The sequence below is a fragment of the Artemia franciscana genome, chromosome 1 (genome assembly GCF_032884065.1).
Source record: "Artemia franciscana chromosome 1, ASM3288406v1, whole genome shotgun sequence".
In the NCBI taxonomy this organism is placed as follows: Eukaryota; Metazoa; Arthropoda; class Branchiopoda; order Anostraca; family Artemiidae; genus Artemia; species Artemia franciscana.
Genome location: NC_088863.1, coordinates 25,766,235 through 25,783,465, shown reverse-complemented (window position 1 = coordinate 25,783,465; position 17,231 = coordinate 25,766,235). Strand labels below are relative to the sequence as shown.

Below are 17,231 nucleotides of genomic sequence, written 5' to 3'. Positions count from 1 at the left end.
TTCAAATCACAAACTCATCGTAAGCAACCGAATCAATACCTGGTATATAGATTTTCAGAAAATCAAGCTTCCAAGGAAACTATATAATAATATCCACATTTTTTCATCCTTAATCCTTCTTTTCAACTGTTCCCTTCATACTTTGCATTATTTTTGAGTTTCAGATTTTGTGATTAATATTTCTATAAATTAAAGCAGAAACAAATACAATTCATGGGTAGACATCAGCTTCAAACTTTTTACTCTTCTTTTTTAATCTAGGTTCCAGAATTCAAACTATTCAGACATAAAAATATTTTACTCAAATGAAAACTGCAACAACAGTAAGAGACACTGCAACAACTTTAAATCACAGGCTCATCGTAAGCCACCTAACCAATATTTGGTAGATAGATTTTCAGAAAATCAAGCTTCAGAGGAAAGAATATACATAATATCTATTTTTTTCATCCTTAGTCCTTCTTTTCAACTGTTCCCTTCCTACTTTGCATCATTTTCAAAATTCAGATTTTGTGGTTAATATTTCTATAAATTTAAGCAGACACAAATACAATTCATGGGTTGTTTTCTCTTTTTTTTTCAATCTAAAGTCCAGAATTCAAACTATTCAGACATATTTTACTCAAAATGAAAAGTACAACAACAGTATGAGCAACCACTTTGAATCACAGACTCATCGTAAGCCACCAAACAAATACTTGGTAGACAGATTTTTAGAAAATCAAGCTTCAAAGGAAAGGATATACTTAGTTCCAACAAGGCCACGACTGTCAGTTGCACCCTCAATAGCTGTTATCCAAGAATCAATATGAACAAGGGTATGAGGAGGCGATTGGAGGACTCCTTGCTTTGCTAAAGAGCACAATTCATTGACAAGATGCTCCCGTTGGCCATCTTTATCGTGCAGCCAGTTCCAGCGAGTCATCCAGAAACCTAAGAAGACGGAAGAACAGTTATTAGGAGTTTAACAGAGTTATGAAGAAAGCATGCAGCTGAATTCATCTTGAATCGAAATAATATAGTTTATATGTATTAAAATAAACAAAAAATCTACTATTCGTTGGAAATAACAGAGTGAACTCGGTAAAAAGAATACTACAAGAAAAATCTACGCTTGAGTTCAGACAGATAAAAACAGAATTAAAAGAAGAAAGAAATGAACAATGATAATAAAACTTACAACAACAAGACTAAAAATACGACAATAGCCTAAAATACAATCTCAACAAATGACAAACGGAACTATTCTTTGAATATTTTTTCAAACTGAATTATTTTTGTCTTTTTTCCTCCTTCTTCTTTCCTCTTTTTGACACCATTTCTTTTATGTTGACTGATGTTATCTCTTTTAGGATCTTTTAAAGATCTTATATTTTATTTCTCTTAATACTTGGCCATATTGGTCTTTGAATTTCATCTTGAAAGAAACATAAAACTAACTTCTGTAAAAGGATTATGCCAAATTAAAAATTAAACTAAATTTTGAAGCTTGAAGGTTTTGAAACTGGGTAAGTAGTAAGGTTTTAAAAACTGAAAAGACACTCAATGTCTTTTCTCCTCTCGCAGAGTTCACTTAAGAAAGTTAGATATTGCTGTTGTTTTTTTGTTTTTTTCTCGTTTTCACCTATCCTCGTTTTCACCTATTTGATTTTTCTCTCTTCATTTATTATTTCCTTTCTTCTTTTCATACATTATTAGTGCCCATCATTATCGTATCAATTTCGAATTTCAAAATTTTCCTATGGTCATGAGGGGAGTTTATCGACATTCATTAATACTGAACACCATTAAGCTGCAGGACTGCCAGTATTTAGTTCTCAAGTCAGTTCTTATTAAAACGAGTTATTTTTGGTTACTATGGGCGTTTCGCCCATAGTAATCATATTAACCTTAGTAAGGTATTTCGTTCCTTATTAAGTTCCAGCTATCACTCCAACCACGATGAAAAAAAAAATTCCACTTGGCCTTTGAGCGGCTCCATGTTTTGTCATGTCTTACACGACCTTGTCTTCTTGTTGTTTTTTTTTGTTTAGTTTTTTTCATCGACATACTATTGTAAACCATGGAAGTGTGTGGTATCAGAGTATATCAGACTATCAATAAGTTGGTATGACATAATTCTGTGTTCAAAATTCAGTATATCAGAACGGATCCGTTCCAATTATGACAATCACGTATGTAGGACTTGTAATTATTTTTTCCACCAAGTTTCATCCCGAGCCCTCCACTCTAAGCGTTTTCCAAGATTTTAGGTCCCACCCAACTCCCCCAATGTCACCGGATCCGGTCGGGATTTAAAATAAGAGCTCTGAGACACGATATCCTTCCAAACATCAAATTTCATTAAGATCCGATCACTCCTTCGTAAGTTAAAAATACCTCATTTTTTCTAATTTTTCAGAATCATCCCCTTCCCTCAACTTTCCCAAAAAGAGCGGATCTGTTCCGGTTATGTCAATCACGTATCTAGGACTCGTGCTTATTTTTCCCACCAAGTTTCATCCCGAGCCCTCCACTCTAAGCGTTTTCCAAGATTTTAGGTTCCCCCCCCCCAACTCCCCCAATGTCACCGGATCCAGTCGGCATTTAAAATAAGAGCTCTGACACACGATATCCTTCCAAACATCAAATTTCATTAAGATCCGATCACTCCTTCGTAATTTAAAAATACCTCATTTTTTCTAATTTTTCAGAATTAACCCTCCCACCCCCCAACTCCCCCAAAGAGAGCGGATCCGTTCCGGTTATATCAATCACGTATCTAGGACTTGTGATTATTTTTCCCACCAAGTTTCATCCCGATCCCTCCACTCTAAGCGTTTTCCAAGATTTTAGGTCCCCCCCAACTCCCCCCAATGTCATCAGATCCGGTTGGGATTTAATATAAGAGCTCTGAGACACGATAGCCTTCCAAAAATCAAATTTCATTAAGATCTGACCATCCGTTCGTAAGTTAAAAATACCTCCTTTTTTCTATTTTTTCCAATTTAACCATCCCCCCACTCCCCCCCAGATAGTCGAATCGGGGAAAAACAATTTCTAATTTGATCTGGTCTGGTTCCTGATACCCCTGCCAAATTTCATTGTCCTAGCTTAACTGGAAGTGTCTAAAGTGGCAAAACCGGGACAGACAGACAGACAGACCGACCAATAGAATTTGCAATTGCTATATGTCGTTTGGTAGATACCAAGTGCCATAAAAAGAGTTCTTATAATCAGAGTTATAGTCCACATTGAAATAATCTGGGACAACACAAGGTCCGCATCTTAGAACACCTGTTTTAAATGGCACGGGGAAATAAACAAGACCCTCTTATTTTTACCTTTCAGAGTAATGTCCTTAAAAATGAGAGCCGCGGTGGGTACGGTTAATGGTTGTTTAGACATTCCGCCATATGTAACCATAGTTGAATTCTCTCCCATAGTTTTGATCAGTTCCAATGCGTTTCTGCCACCCACACAGTTAAGAGCAAGTGATGGGGCGGGAATTTCTTTTGACTTGAACACTTCTGTAGACCTAGAAATAAAATAGATTAAAGTTTCGATGCGTTCAGTTTTGTTTCTGTTTCATTCAGTTTGAATGCGTTTCTGCCACCCACACAGTTAAGAGCGAGTGATGGGGCTGGAATTTATTTTCACTTGAACAGTTCTATAGACCTGGAAATAAAACGGGTTAAATTTCAATGCGTTCAATTTTGTTCCAGTTTTAATCAGTTTGAATGCGTTTCTGCCACTCACACAGTTAAGAGCAAGTGATGGGGCGGGATTTTTCTTTAGACTTGAATATTTCTGAAGAGCTATAAACAAGATAGATTAAAGTTTCAATGCGTTCAATTTCTTTTTTCAGTTTTAATCAGTTTTAGATTTCAGTTTAATCAGTTCAAATGCGTTTCTGCCACTCACGCAATTAAGAGCAAGTGATAGGGCGGGAATTTTTTTTTGACTTGAACAAAGTTTCTGTAGACTAGAAACAGAACAGATTCACACTTCAATGCCTTCAGTTTATTTTTTTTAGTTTTAATCAGTTTCAGAGTTCATTTTTCAAATGTTCCAGTATGCCCGAATAGTTAAGAGTAAGTGATGGGAGGGGAATTTCTCTTGACTTGGACACTTCTGTAGACGTAGACATAAAATAGATTTAAGTTTCAATGCGTTCAGTGTTATTTCAGTTTCTATCAGTTCCAATGCGTTTCTGCCACCAACACAGTCAAGAGCAAGTGATGGGACTGGAATTTCTTTTGATTTAAACAGTTCTATAGACGTAGAAATAAAATTGCTTAAAAGTTCAAAATCAGAAGTGACTGTGGTACTGAAGCTTTATTCCTATCAAATATAAGGTTCATAGATCTGAATGTACACATTGACGCGAGGATGAACACCCTGAAACGGCTAAGCACACCAATTTCTGATCCCGAATAGTCAGGAAAGTATATGATTTCAAAACAAAAAAAGGAAGGAAACGATATTTGCCTTTAGGAGTATCTTGTTTTTTTTTTTCTAAACTCTTGAATTATTTTTAAATTCTTTATCACTTCTTGAATTCAACATATAGGTTTAAGAAGTCATTTGGCAATGACGGCAGTTATTTTAATACGGGTATACTACATATAGGCGAAAAATAAAGCATATGAGCTCCCCCTAATATCAGTCAAGTAGCCCTTCTAAAAATATTTACGATTTATGTTTAGAAATTATGGACAACAAAAAATATACAAGGCATTTGAGACGAAAAAAAGTTTTAGCGTCAAATTTTGGACTATTTGGCAATTTTTGACCCCCAGTCTATTTGACCAATTTCGACCTCTAAAATGGGTATACCGATGTGTACGGATACGTCATACTAGATATATGGCTACAAAAACTAGATGGTAATTACCCGAGAAGAGCTTCACGGTTAGAGCGATAACATATTTCTAATATCAAAATAAAATGGTCAGACATACTTGACCTCCTCGTCCAAGAGAACATAGTCAGCATAGTGATTATATGGTTACATAGTCGTGGGAACCTAGTCATTATAAAAAATTTCTAATACTAAGACATACTCGAGCTCTTCATCCGAGGGAACAGAGTGAACATAGTGATTACATAGTTACATAGTCGTGAGAATCAGTCATTAGAAACAATTTCTAATATTAATATATACTCGAGCTCCTCATCCGTGGAAAAAGAGTCAGTATAGTGATTAGATAGTTACATAGTCATGAGAAAATTGACGTAATAAACAATTTCTAATGCTAAGACAAATTCGAGCTCCTCATCCATGAGAACATAGTCCGCGTGATCTTTACATAGTTACATAGTCGCGAGAACATATCGTTATAGACAATTTCTAATATTAAGACGTACTTGAGCTCCTCATCCGTTCAAACATAGTACACAGTCATTACATAGTTACAAAGTCATGAGAATATAGTCATTATGAACCTATTATTAAGACATACTTGAGCTCCTCATTCGTGGGAACAGAGTCAGCATAGTGATTATATAGTTGCATAGTCGAAAAAGCATAGTCATTAGAAACAATTTCTAATATTAATACATACTTGAGCTCTTCATCCGTGAGAACATGGTCAGCACAGTGATTGCATAGTTACATAGTCGTGAGAGCATAGTCACTGTAAACAATCTCTAATATTAAGACATATTTGAGCTCATCATCAACGAGAACAGAGTCAGCTTAGTGATTACATAGCTTCACAGACGTGAGAATATAGTCATTAGAAACAATTTCTAACATTAAGACATACTTGAGCTCCTCATCCGTGAGAACATGGTCAGCACCCATTTCTTGGAGTATCTTTTTTAATTCTTTGATTCCTTCTCTATTTCTAACAATACTGACAGTCTTCACTCCCCAGTGTTTACACAGCTGTATCACAGACTGGCCAACAGCACTGTTACCACCATTCTAGCACAGAAAACAAAAGTAAGGTGTTGTCTTTGCCGGTTACAAGTACAAAAAAAGAAATGTTAAGACTGAAATTCGACACAAGACATCGACATTACCTGAGTTGTAAGGTCACCAGGTTTGAGGTGTGTTCTGGGAGCTTTTGACAAAAATCTCTTTCAGGCTCTCCATGTTTAACCCTGCAAAACTTTAAAGCGTTTTTACCTTAGAAGTTCCAAGTGTGTTGTCTGTGTGTGTGTGTGACTGTGTGTTTGTGTGTGTGTGTTTATGTGTGTGTCTACTGTCAACCCTCAGTTTTTACCCTTATAAGACATCTAGTCTTTGTATATTGCATTAATCAAAGTAAATTCTTGTTTTTTATTTGTTCTTTTACTTATTTACGGATTAACAATTGATCGTTCTATTTCATCAGTTCATGTTTTAGATATAAGAAAAGTTTGAATATTTGTCTCATTCTATTACATATCAACGAGAGCCAATTATTTAAAACAAAAGTAAATTATTCTAAAGAAAAATACGAGTTGCAGAACAACTGATGCATCACTTTTTACGCGTTTTATAAGAAGGAAAAGCCAAACGGACCAAAAGTAGCTAATCGCATTGTTTTTACCAAAACACAACAAAGACAATTTGTCAAAAATGGGCGAAGGCAGTTGAAAAAGTCAAAAGAGCAGAACGTTTTTATTTTTCAATTTGAATTAATGACATGATTGACCAAAGTCACAAGAATTTTACTTATAGCAGTACTTACCAAAAATGAATTAACTCAATTCAGAAAAAAAAGCAGCTGAAAATTTGTAAATAACTTATATAAAAAATGGTTAAAGGAATAATGAAGAAAACAATAATCAAATGCTTAACGACGTGTCGTTCCTTGCGACAGGGGCGATTGACTCTCAGTCCCAGTTGTTTCCGAGCGTTGTTTTTAACCACTACGCTGTCACAAGGTAATATAATAGTATATTCAGTGAATAATTCGTCTAGTAAATAGTTCATCTTTCAGAGAAAAGCTAATGAGGCCAGTAGACTACTGGCGTTGAATTTTGTTTGTGTTTTCTTACTTTTAAACCGAGATTCTGCGTAGATAAGTAAACTCCCATACGTAGCTTTGAAAAAGTCTTTTTTAATGTGACTCAAGTGTTGAGTGTTACTTGCCAGTGGTTTCACTTCGCAAAAATTTAGCAGGGATATATATTTCAGTATCTTGGAACAGGGGGAGGAAGGGGGAAAATTTACTGTTTTTCCAATTAAAATACAAAAAAGGCATTTTTCAGTGAAAACACCACTACAAAAAGATATTTTTCAAAATAAAGAGAGGCCAGAGGTTTCCTCCAAACAACCCCCCCCCCATGATGACAAGATAGGTCGATAGCCTTCCAAAAATGTTCATAGCTTCATACAGACGACTATGACCTTGGACGAGGGCCTTCTCAGGCCAGAGGTAAATCCAGTCTTCGGTGAAAAACTTATGTTTCTCATTGTTTTCTTCCTTGCTTGCAAAAAAAAATTCAACTAATATGCAAGTTACAAGCATCACAAGATGGACCTTGTACATCCAGTTTTATTATTGTTTTGAGTTTCATAAACACAAGTTGTCAAACAAATCTATGTGTTTTAATTGTTGATTTGAATTATGTACTCTTAACTTTAATTCAATTTTATTTTTACGGGCTCTTTTTTTAAGTCCTACAAGTTCTCGTAATCACAAATTGCCCTTCGTTTGAGTCTGAATAAGGATTGCTAATTCCATAATACTGCTACAAAAGAAATATTATTCATTAAAATTATTATGTAAAAAGTGGTTTGTTTAGACTTCGGTTATCTGACTTAAAAACAATTCTATATGATAAACGCAACTGCACACATATACTACTCAGAGCAAATGCTTGTCTTGATACAATAATCGATAGTCGATACAACTCGATACTAAATGCAAACCTTAAAAACCAAAGAGGTTTTTATTGTTTCGTTGCGTGTTTACATTGTTATTGTTCACTCCGACTTCCTAACAAAAAACATTATGAGTTAGAGGACTGTGTTAGGATTGCCCACAGGTAGCCTTCAAATATTACACCCTGCAAAGACAGCATCCAAATCGGACCACGACAACAACAAAACTACCTTCCAACAGATTTAGCCTCTTTCTACTACCAAAACAGAATTTTGAAACAGGATTCAGAATTAACAATGGAACAAAGAAGTTCATAAGTCAATTTATTAAATCAATTTATATCCATCATTATATTATTATGGTACAATTCTTATATTATTTATTGTTGTTGATTATATCGATGTTGAATTACAAACAGTGAATCTTTTAGTGTTTTCAAAAACTTCTTTAGCATGTTTTTGCCACCCCTTGGAAAAGTTTTTCACTTCTTGGGGTGGACAATAAACTGCAGTTGTTGTTTGTTTGCCGGAATAAATTTCTCTCTCTCATCAAACAACAAAATTTATAAACCCGGCCAAAAACCTGGTAACAATCCAGATAAAATAAATAAATAATGGAGTTTACCTGAATAACAACTGATCCTGGTTTTAAATCAACAAAGTCTGTCAGCATCCTATAAGCTGTCCCTGGGTTTACCATTAGAGTTGCTAGTGTTACAGGGCTTAAGTCAGAGGGTACCTAAAAGTAACAAAAAATATCTAATCTGTTGTTTGTCCTTTAAATCTGAATTAAAGAATATAATAAATAAAGTAACTACAGAAAAACTAGGAAAACGTTCTATATATTTAAACCTTTAAGCATTAAGATATTTTTTTCCTTTCCTAATTTTAATAAACGTAACTGTCGTATGTTTATACAAAAATTTGAGGTTGACATGCTTCTGGTCCAAAGCATTTACACCCTTGGGCTAAGCTAAGCAACTGAGAAAATTTTCTTAGAAATACTGGCACAGAGAACCAGGTTAGAAATCAAAAAACTAAACAAAGAAAATTATATACCTTGAGCCAGTCATCTTCAGAAGCTACAACGTAATCTCTCCAGGTCCCAAGAGCATTCTTTCTAGGCACCACCAGGTCACCTTTCTTGAGCTTCGAGTCAGATTTGCAAGATTCAACTACTCTACCTATTCCTTCATTTCCACAGACAAAGGGGATCTGTGGCTTTACAGCATAAACACCTTGAATTGTGTTAATATCAGCAGGATTTATTGGAGAATATAGCATATGCACAACAACCTAAAAAAAAGTAACAATAAAGGAACAGTTTAAACATGCTATTACTTTGATACATATGAAAAAAATTTTGTTACAAGCACAAAGCTCAGAATGCCTCCAAAGCTTAGTCTAAAAATTGGCTATTATGAAGTTATTTTGACTGAAACCAGAATTGACATTTTTTTCAATAATATATTTTGAACATGTTGGTGAGACATATTATTTTAATCCAGCTTGGCCACACCTATGTCATGAATAGATACACGGCAGTTCAACAGCTAAAAATTTAAGAAGTTTTCAATTTTGGGTTAAACTACTGTATTTCGTAAATCCACAATTTATTAAGAACTAGGGATAGACAGTTTGGACATTCAAAATGGAAAAACAATTACAGGGGCAGTACTTTCTTATAAAGCTAGGTCTACTAATGATATTGTTGTAATATTCTTTTTCCCACATAGAACTCGAACCTGAAGCTTCAACCCAGAGTGCTTCCTCCTAACAATAAATGTATTAATAATCCAATAAAAATGGGCTATTCAAGCCATAGGCTAATAATACTGAAGATAAAAAGTGTAGAGGTACCAAAGGGCTTATGAAAGTTCTTAAGCCAAACTGGTCAGACATGACAACAAACAACAAAGAGAGATAAAACTCCACAAAAAAAACTTAAACGAGACTGCAGCCAGTAAGGTTTACTGGCCGCAGTCTTGTTTGAGTTTTTTTGTGGAGTTTTATCTCTCTTTGTTGTTTGTTACCAGAGAGCTTCAAAGCAATATTTGTGTTCCATCAGATAAACTGGTTCTACTGAATTATATTCGAACACTAACAGTCTCCCTGAAAAAAAAAATGGTTAGAACTGAATGCTGAACATGGACCGCCAATTAGCCTGGATACAGATGAGCTGTCACAAATTATTCTATGTAGGGTAAGGCAAATCTTTATTGATACAATAGTTATAATAAACTTTCTACTTTAGCTAAATGAGAGTAGAGCTCGATGTGTTAGCTTAATACATTGAACATAAAGATAAAATTCACAGTTTTAAGTAATACATCTTCCGACAAACATAACAACAGATCAAGAAAACAAGTAGCAAAAAAAACGAACGTAAACAAAGTAGTAGCAAAAGTAGAAGAAACAGGTATCAAAAAAGGAAGACGACGAAAGAAGAAAGAAACAAGAGCTAATAGCTCATATGGCACTTATGACGAGGTCGGATGAGCCAAGAGCAAAGAGCTCATATGGCACGAACTCTAGCAAAATTCTAAGAATCAATAGATTGATTTAAAACAAAAATCAGAGGCTTAATGCAGGTCGCGATTTAAAACAAGAGCTGTGAGACACAAGGTCCTTCTAATATCAAAATTCATTAAGATCCGATCACCCACTCACAAGTTAAAAATACTTCTTTTTTCTAATTTTTCCTCTCCCTCCAGCCCTCCAGATAGTCAAATCGAAGAAAACGACTTTATCAAGTCAATTTGTGCAGGTCCCTGACACGCCTACCAATTTTCATCGTCCTAGCACGTCCAGTGGCACCAAACTAGCCAAAGCACTGGATCCCCCTAACTCCCCCCAGTGTCACCAGTTCTGGTTGGGATTTAAAACAAGAGCTTTGAGACATGAGTTACTTCTAAATATTAAATTTCATTGAGATACGGTCACCCGTTCTTAAGTTGAAAATACCTCAAATTTTCTAATTTTTCCAAATTGACACCCCCCCCAACTCTCCGAAACAGAGCAAATTCAGTCCAGTTATATCAATCACGCATCTAGGACTGGCGTCTATTCTTGCCACCAAGTTTCATACCGATCTGTCCACTCTAAGCGTTTTCCAAGACTTCCTGTTTCCCCCTCCAAATCCCACAATATCGCCGGATACGGCCGGGATTTAAAATAAGAGCTCTGAGACCCGAGGTCCTTCTAAATATCAAATTTCATTAAGATCCGATCACCGATTCGTAGGTTAAAAATACCTCATTTTTTTCAATTTGTCCTCTCCCTCCAGCCCCCTTGATGGTCGAATCGGGGAAACGATTGTTATCAAGTCAATTTGTGCAGATCCCTGACACGCCTACAAATTTTCATCGTCCTAGCACGTCCAGAAGCACCGAATTCCCCAAAGCACTGGAAATCCCCCCAAACACCTCCAAATAGAGCAGATCCGTTCCAATTATGTCAATCACGTATCTAGAACTTGCGCTTATTCTTCCCATCAAGTTTCATCCCGATCTATCCGCTCTAAGCGTTTTCCAAGATTTCCGATTTCCGAGACTTCTGTTTCCCCCTCTGTCCCCAGATCCGATTCAAATTGGAAAATGGAGCATCTGAGACACAAGATCTTTCTATGTATCAAGTTTCATTAAGATCCGATCACCCATTCATAAGGTAAAGATACCTCAACTTTCACGTTTTCCAAGATTTCCGGTTCCCCCCTCCAACTCCCCCCAATTTCACTGGATCCAGTCGGGATTTAAAATAAGAGATATGACTAAATATGAAATTTCGATCGCTCCTTTGTAAGTCAAAAATACCTCATTTTTTTCTAATTTTTCAGCATTAACCCTCGCCCCGACTCCCCCAAAGAGAGCGGATCCGTTCCGGTTATGCCAGTCACGTATCTAGGACTTTTCCTTATTTTCCCACCAAGTTTCATCCCAATCCCTACACTCTAAGCGTTTTCCAGGATTTTAGGTTTCCCCTTCCAACTCCCCCCAATGTCACCGAATCCGGTCGGGATTTCAAATAAGAGCTCTGAGACACAATATGCTTCTAAATATCAAATTTCATCAAGATCCGATCACCCGTTCATAAGTTAAAAATATCTCATTTTTTCTATTTATTCTGAATTAACTGTCCCACCACTCCCCCCCCCCCATATGGTCGAATCGGGGAAACGACTATCTCTAATTTAATCTGGTCTGGTCCCTGATACGCCAGCCAGATGTCATCGTCCTAGCTTATCTGAAAATACCTAAACTAGCAAAACCAGGACAGACAGACAGACAGAAAGACCAACAGACTGACAGAATTTGCAATCGCTATATGTCACATAGTACATACCAAGTGTCATAAAAAGAGTAGAGGGTGTCCCAGCGGGAACATAAGCTAAACCGGTATTAAAAAAGGAATCTAAAATTGGCAAGTCCACACATCTTGACAAGAAATAATCCTCAAAACATTTTTTTTCCTGCTTTGAGTGCCCAAATATCATGAACTCAGTTTTTGATAAATTTGAAGCAAAATAGTTACGAGAAAACCATGCATCAAGGTTTTCATCAGATGTTTTCTGTTATCATCAGATTTTCAATAAGCAAAGAAGGATTTGGAGCATTTACTGTCACTGCAATATCATCTACAAAACTACAGAAGATATCTTCAGGAGGTAAACATATATGTAAATCATTAATCTAAATAAGGAATAATAAGGGCCATAGTAGAGACCCCTGAAATACACCAACATTATCTATAGAACTAGGGCCTGATACGTGGCCATTTACATCGACATGAATTTTTCAGCCATGCAAGTAAGATTTTAATTCAAGTCATTTACCTCTAATTCCTAAATTATTAATTTTTTTAAGTTAAATTATGTGATTTATGCCTTTTTCTTGTCATAAAAAAGAGTTTTATGACATTTTTTGCGGGGAGTTGTTAATGGGTAATTGTCTGGGGTGAATTTTCACCAGGATTGAATTGTCCAGAGGATATATATGTAGGGGGGCAGGTCCGAGGAGGTGGAGCTAGGTATCCTGACATTATTTAAAAGCAATCAGAAATTATATAAAAAAAACAAATTTTTTCAACTGAAAACAAGGAGTAAGATTGAAACTTATAACAAACAGAAAATACTATGTATATGAGAAGGGTTACCCCCTCCTCAACACCTCGCTATTTACTCTAAAGTTTAAATTTTGTCTCAATTCTTTAAAAACAACTCTTGAAACCTAAGGGTCGTTCAATTAGAACAATAAGTAACTTATCGGTTTATAATAAGTAACTTATAAATTTTGTTAAAATGCTGAAAAACCATAACATGAAGAGCAAAGTGTTGAGGAGGGGGGCAGCCCCTTCCCCCATACACAAACTAATTTCTGTTTGTTTTAAGTTTTAATGTTGTGCTCTTACTATCAGTTGGAAAAATTTGTTTTTATTTGTTTATTTAATGAAGCTTAGAGACAAACATTTATCTAAAGGCAATACAAAAAGCATGTAAATTAAAGCAAAAGTATATAAAAGTGAAAAAAGTAAAAAAATACAAAAAACAATTGCCTACTTACCAAAACTAATATATAAACTCCCAGCATCCAGTTCTGTTGAACAATGCTGAAGTGTTGGATGAATATTTTTAACAATATTGACAAATTTGAACTTGGTTATCAAACACCAAAATACTTAATGCCTTTACACTCAGTGTTTATAAAAAGTAACACAATATCAAATAATTTGTTCAAAGTAAAACACTAAAAATAAGATTAAGAAAATCAAATAAAATTTTTAATTCTATATTTTCAATTTAATTTAGAATACCAAAACTCAATACATTTGATATCTTTATACTTCATGACTGTAAAAAAAATTTAATACTTTTCAAAGGGACAGCTAGATAAATACAATCACTCCTGAAAAAAAAAAACAATAATAAAACACAAAAAAACATACCTGTTCAGGGGGAAAATACAGAAATTCCCAGTATTCTTTCAGGGCAAACCTTTCTGATTATAGTGGCTTCCTATATCCACTCATGGGTACTCTTTTAATGCAAGCAAAAGGTAAGGGCATATTATATTTTTACCGAAATTGCCCCTTTAAGTCGTTTTCCTTGTGTTTTCTATAATTATACAAACCTTCTTATGTAGCCTACTAATAACTGTACTAATCACTAATAAACAGATACATGTTTAGGATCATCATAAAAAGCTGATTCTTTGATTGAATGTTATCAATAGTTTGGCTCTTATACTTTCATCATTGACAAGGACCATTATTTGCATACCATTCATTACTATGAAGAATTTGATTTTTTTTTTTTTTTTTTTTTTACTCAAACCAAATCATATAAAAAAATATTTGTGGAAAACTTGAAAGGGGTCACTCAATCACAAATTAGAACTTACATTTTCCTTAGTTGGCCATATTAGCCAAGTGGATTGGTATGCTGGATTTAGGATCCTTTGTCCAAGAGGGTGAGGTTTTGAATCCCAGTGCACCCAATTATTTGGTTTGGGATGGGGGTCAGTGATGAAACTCTGTAAGCTCAGCCAGAGTCGGCCCAGCTCTAAATAGGTACCTGGAGAAATCTAGGGAAGGTAAACAGGAAGGGTTTGCAAAAGCACAGGATGGTTGGCTCCAAGCCCCCCATTGCACTTCCTGGCTGAAGAGCCAAGAAACAGAGATCAGCACCACCAGTAGGGACTGTAAAGTTCAATGCCATATTCTTTACCTTTTTTTTCTTATTAAGGGTCAAAATCTATAAGCATTTTCTACAATTAGCCAAGACTTGATGACCATAACTATTCAATTTTAATTCACAGTCCAATCTGAGTGCAATTGATAGTCCAAGTCAGCCAACAATGGGGCAATGCACATTTTTTCCATGATTTTTCCCTATTCTGCTCTTTTTCCTTTGGTTCCTTATAATTGCTTTATAGTTTCAAATTTCCAGGGTGGGCCATGTTCATGGTCTATACCTGTCTCCTATTGATGCCAACCTCATCAAAAGAGCGTATTTCTGGGAGGCTGATGCTGCTTGTTATAACCAACCATCTTGCATACTCTATATGAATTTTTTGTGCTGAGGTGTCAGCTTCAAACCACCAAAGAATGTTCATTACAGACCCTACCCATCTTGTGGTCACCATTACCAAGTCAGCTTAAATTACACCTCTCCAGCAGACCTCATCTTTCTCTTTAGCTGTAGATTTTGAAAACAAAATTCTTATGACCTTTTAAACTTTAAAAGCCCTACGTCTATTAAGATTTTTTCAAAATTTAAGAAATAGTTGTGCAAATCAAAAGTATATATACTAGAATAGAACAATAGTGTAAGGCTCACCACAGTATCCCTGTGCCTCTTTTGTGCTGACAACCTATTTCTGAAGATTTCACTTATATAACACAAAGATTGTCCAGGGTCAAAATTTTATCTGACATAACTTTCATAAAAAAACAATCCAAACTAGACTGTCTGATTTAACACCACCAAGAATGGTTGAGCTCCTGTCCAAAAAACCATACCACTTTGCTGATGACACAAGAACAAAAATCTCCATTGCAAAAGAAAAAGCTTTCAGAAACTAGCCAACCTAACCTGCCATGTCATGTCTTTCTTTTGTGTTAAGCTGCTTGTTCTATTACAAAAAAGTGTCTATCAAGAAACAATTTATGAAAACAGTGTTAAGCATGGTAAAAATAATTTTGGATTTCTTTATCCATTTGGATTGTGAATAATCAATGCCTTTGGATTATTTAGGTTTAACAAAACAGATTTCAAATCAAATAGCAAGTTTGTAACTGATATTTTAACCATTTTTTATGCCCAAAAATTAAAAAAATATCATCTTTTGGGGGTCCATAAATGGCTTTAAATTGAATTTCTAAGTAAACCAATTACTATATTCTAAAAGTGCATGAAAGAATGCATCAACTGATATGTTCACCTAATTTCTGGGTCAGTAATGGAAAAATCTCTAGGCTACTTTTCTCCATTCCTAAATGTTTTATTCATTTAAATCAGTAAAGTTCTTAAACAGCTAGTTCTTGCTTATCTCAGAAAAAGGAAAACAAAACATGTGCAAATACATTTCATTACTTTAGAAACAAACCATTGATATGGTTTAAAATTTGACCCAAATCTATTGAAATGGTTTAAAATTTGACTTGAATAGCAGGAACTGCATTTTCGGAACTAAAGCCAAAGAAACTGAAAATTAAGGTACAATGTCATTTTTTCAAAATTCTAATAGGCATAGACCTATCAAGTAAACCAATTTCTAAGGCTTTTGAATCAGAAGAGGGTAGACAGAGTAGCTTGGCAATACCTTCCCAAGTAGGTATTTGGTCTTGATTTATTACTGAGTGTTTCATTTCCCTAGCATAATCACTGTTAAGTAACTGGGCTAGGTAACTACAACACCACTATATCCTCAAGGTCCAAAACAGTGGTCCTGATCTCTGTTTTGTATCCCTTTACCCAGGAAGTACAATAGTGGGTAAATATATGAATATCTATATTATTAACTTACCTGTAAAGTGGGCATATGACTTGATGCCTTTTTTATGCTCTTTATGAATATAATAATAACTTATATTGCAAATTTCAATTTAAGCACTTTCTGATCTAAACTAACCTAATCTAACCTAATTATAAATAGTTTTGGCACTGAGAAAATGTAATATTCTATTGTCAACAATGTCCAAGAAAACAGCACTGAGAAAACATAGTATTATTTTATCAGAAAATGACCAATAACTCATACTTTAGTTTGAATTTTGTCATTTTTAAGAGACCAAAAAGTGCTTAAATATGAATTTTATAATAGAACCGATTATTTTACTTGCAAAGAGCACAAAAAAGGGTATTGAGTGGTATGTTCACTTTATTGATAAGTCAATAATATGGACAGTCATATATTTACCCAACTACTTTCATTATAATGTCAAAGAAATTTTGTCTGAAATCAATTTTAACTCTATCCTATGCCTTATTTTTCTGGTTCACTACTCTATCATATCCTTCAGTTTTTGTGCCCTTGATTCAAGGCTAGCGCCTAGCCTACCTGAGAGGGTTCTGTACATTTGATTGTACTGGATTCAAGGCTAAGAGAGTCTAATGGATTCCCAAATTGTTTCACTGTTAAAGCTTTTGAAAGATATGAAGCTAATCTGATCCCATTCGTCTTAAAAGGGCTTGCCGCTTTCATGGCGTTTGAGAAGATTGTCATGTTTTATGGATTTAAATTTTCGTTGATATCTAAACATTGTTATCAATGTAAAATGACAACATTAATGTATTTGTTGTATAGAAAAATATAAATCTAGCGAATCATAAATCCTCCTCACATTGACCTGGTAATACTTGGAAAATTTTCTTATATTGAACGTAACTGTATGTAAAAGTATTGAAGCAATTTAGTCATGTGTTGAGGAGCAC

The 17,231-nt window shown here is 34.9% G+C and overlaps 1 protein-coding gene across 4 annotated transcripts; it reads right to left on the bottom strand.

Moving 5' to 3' along the window:
• Positions 1-597: 597 nt before the first annotated feature.
• LOC136027471 (enoyl-[acyl-carrier-protein] reductase, mitochondrial-like) lies at positions 598-17,062 on the bottom strand. 4 transcript variants are annotated; one of them, XM_065704777.1, is made up of 6 exons: positions 16,858-17,062; positions 8,861-9,097; positions 8,427-8,540; positions 6,010-6,098; positions 3,324-3,517; positions 598-933 (listed from the first exon to the last, which is right to left on the bottom strand). In XM_065704777.1, the coding sequence occupies exons 1-6, from the start codon at positions 17,020-17,022 to the stop codon at positions 722-724; spliced, it is 1,011 nt and encodes a 336-aa protein (XP_065560849.1). In that variant the 5' UTR covers positions 17,023-17,062; the 3' UTR covers positions 598-721. The 4 variants fall into 4 exon arrangements, with proteins under 4 accessions (XP_065560849.1, XP_065560840.1, XP_065560867.1 ...); XM_065704768.1 differs by lacking the exon at positions 6,010-6,098 and adding an exon at positions 5,751-5,911 and having other exon boundaries at positions 16,858-17,060; XM_065704795.1 differs by lacking the exons at positions 6,010-6,098; positions 16,858-17,062 and adding exons at positions 5,751-5,911; positions 15,135-15,325.
• Between the last annotated feature and the right edge of the window lie 169 nt (positions 17,063-17,231).

Coding starts and splice junctions, on each gene's coding strand:
- LOC136027471 (XM_065704768.1), bottom strand. CDS start 17,022: ATGACAATCTTCTCAAACGCCATGAAAGCGGCAAGCCCTTTTAAGACG. Junction 5,912..8,426: donor CAGGATCAGTTGTTATTCAG/GTAAACTCCATT, acceptor TTTCTGTGCTAG/AATGGTGGTAACAGTGCTGT. Junction 934..3,323: donor TAAGGACATTACTCTGAAAG/GTAAAAATAAGA, acceptor CCGTCTTCTTAG/GTTTCTGGATGACTCGCTGG.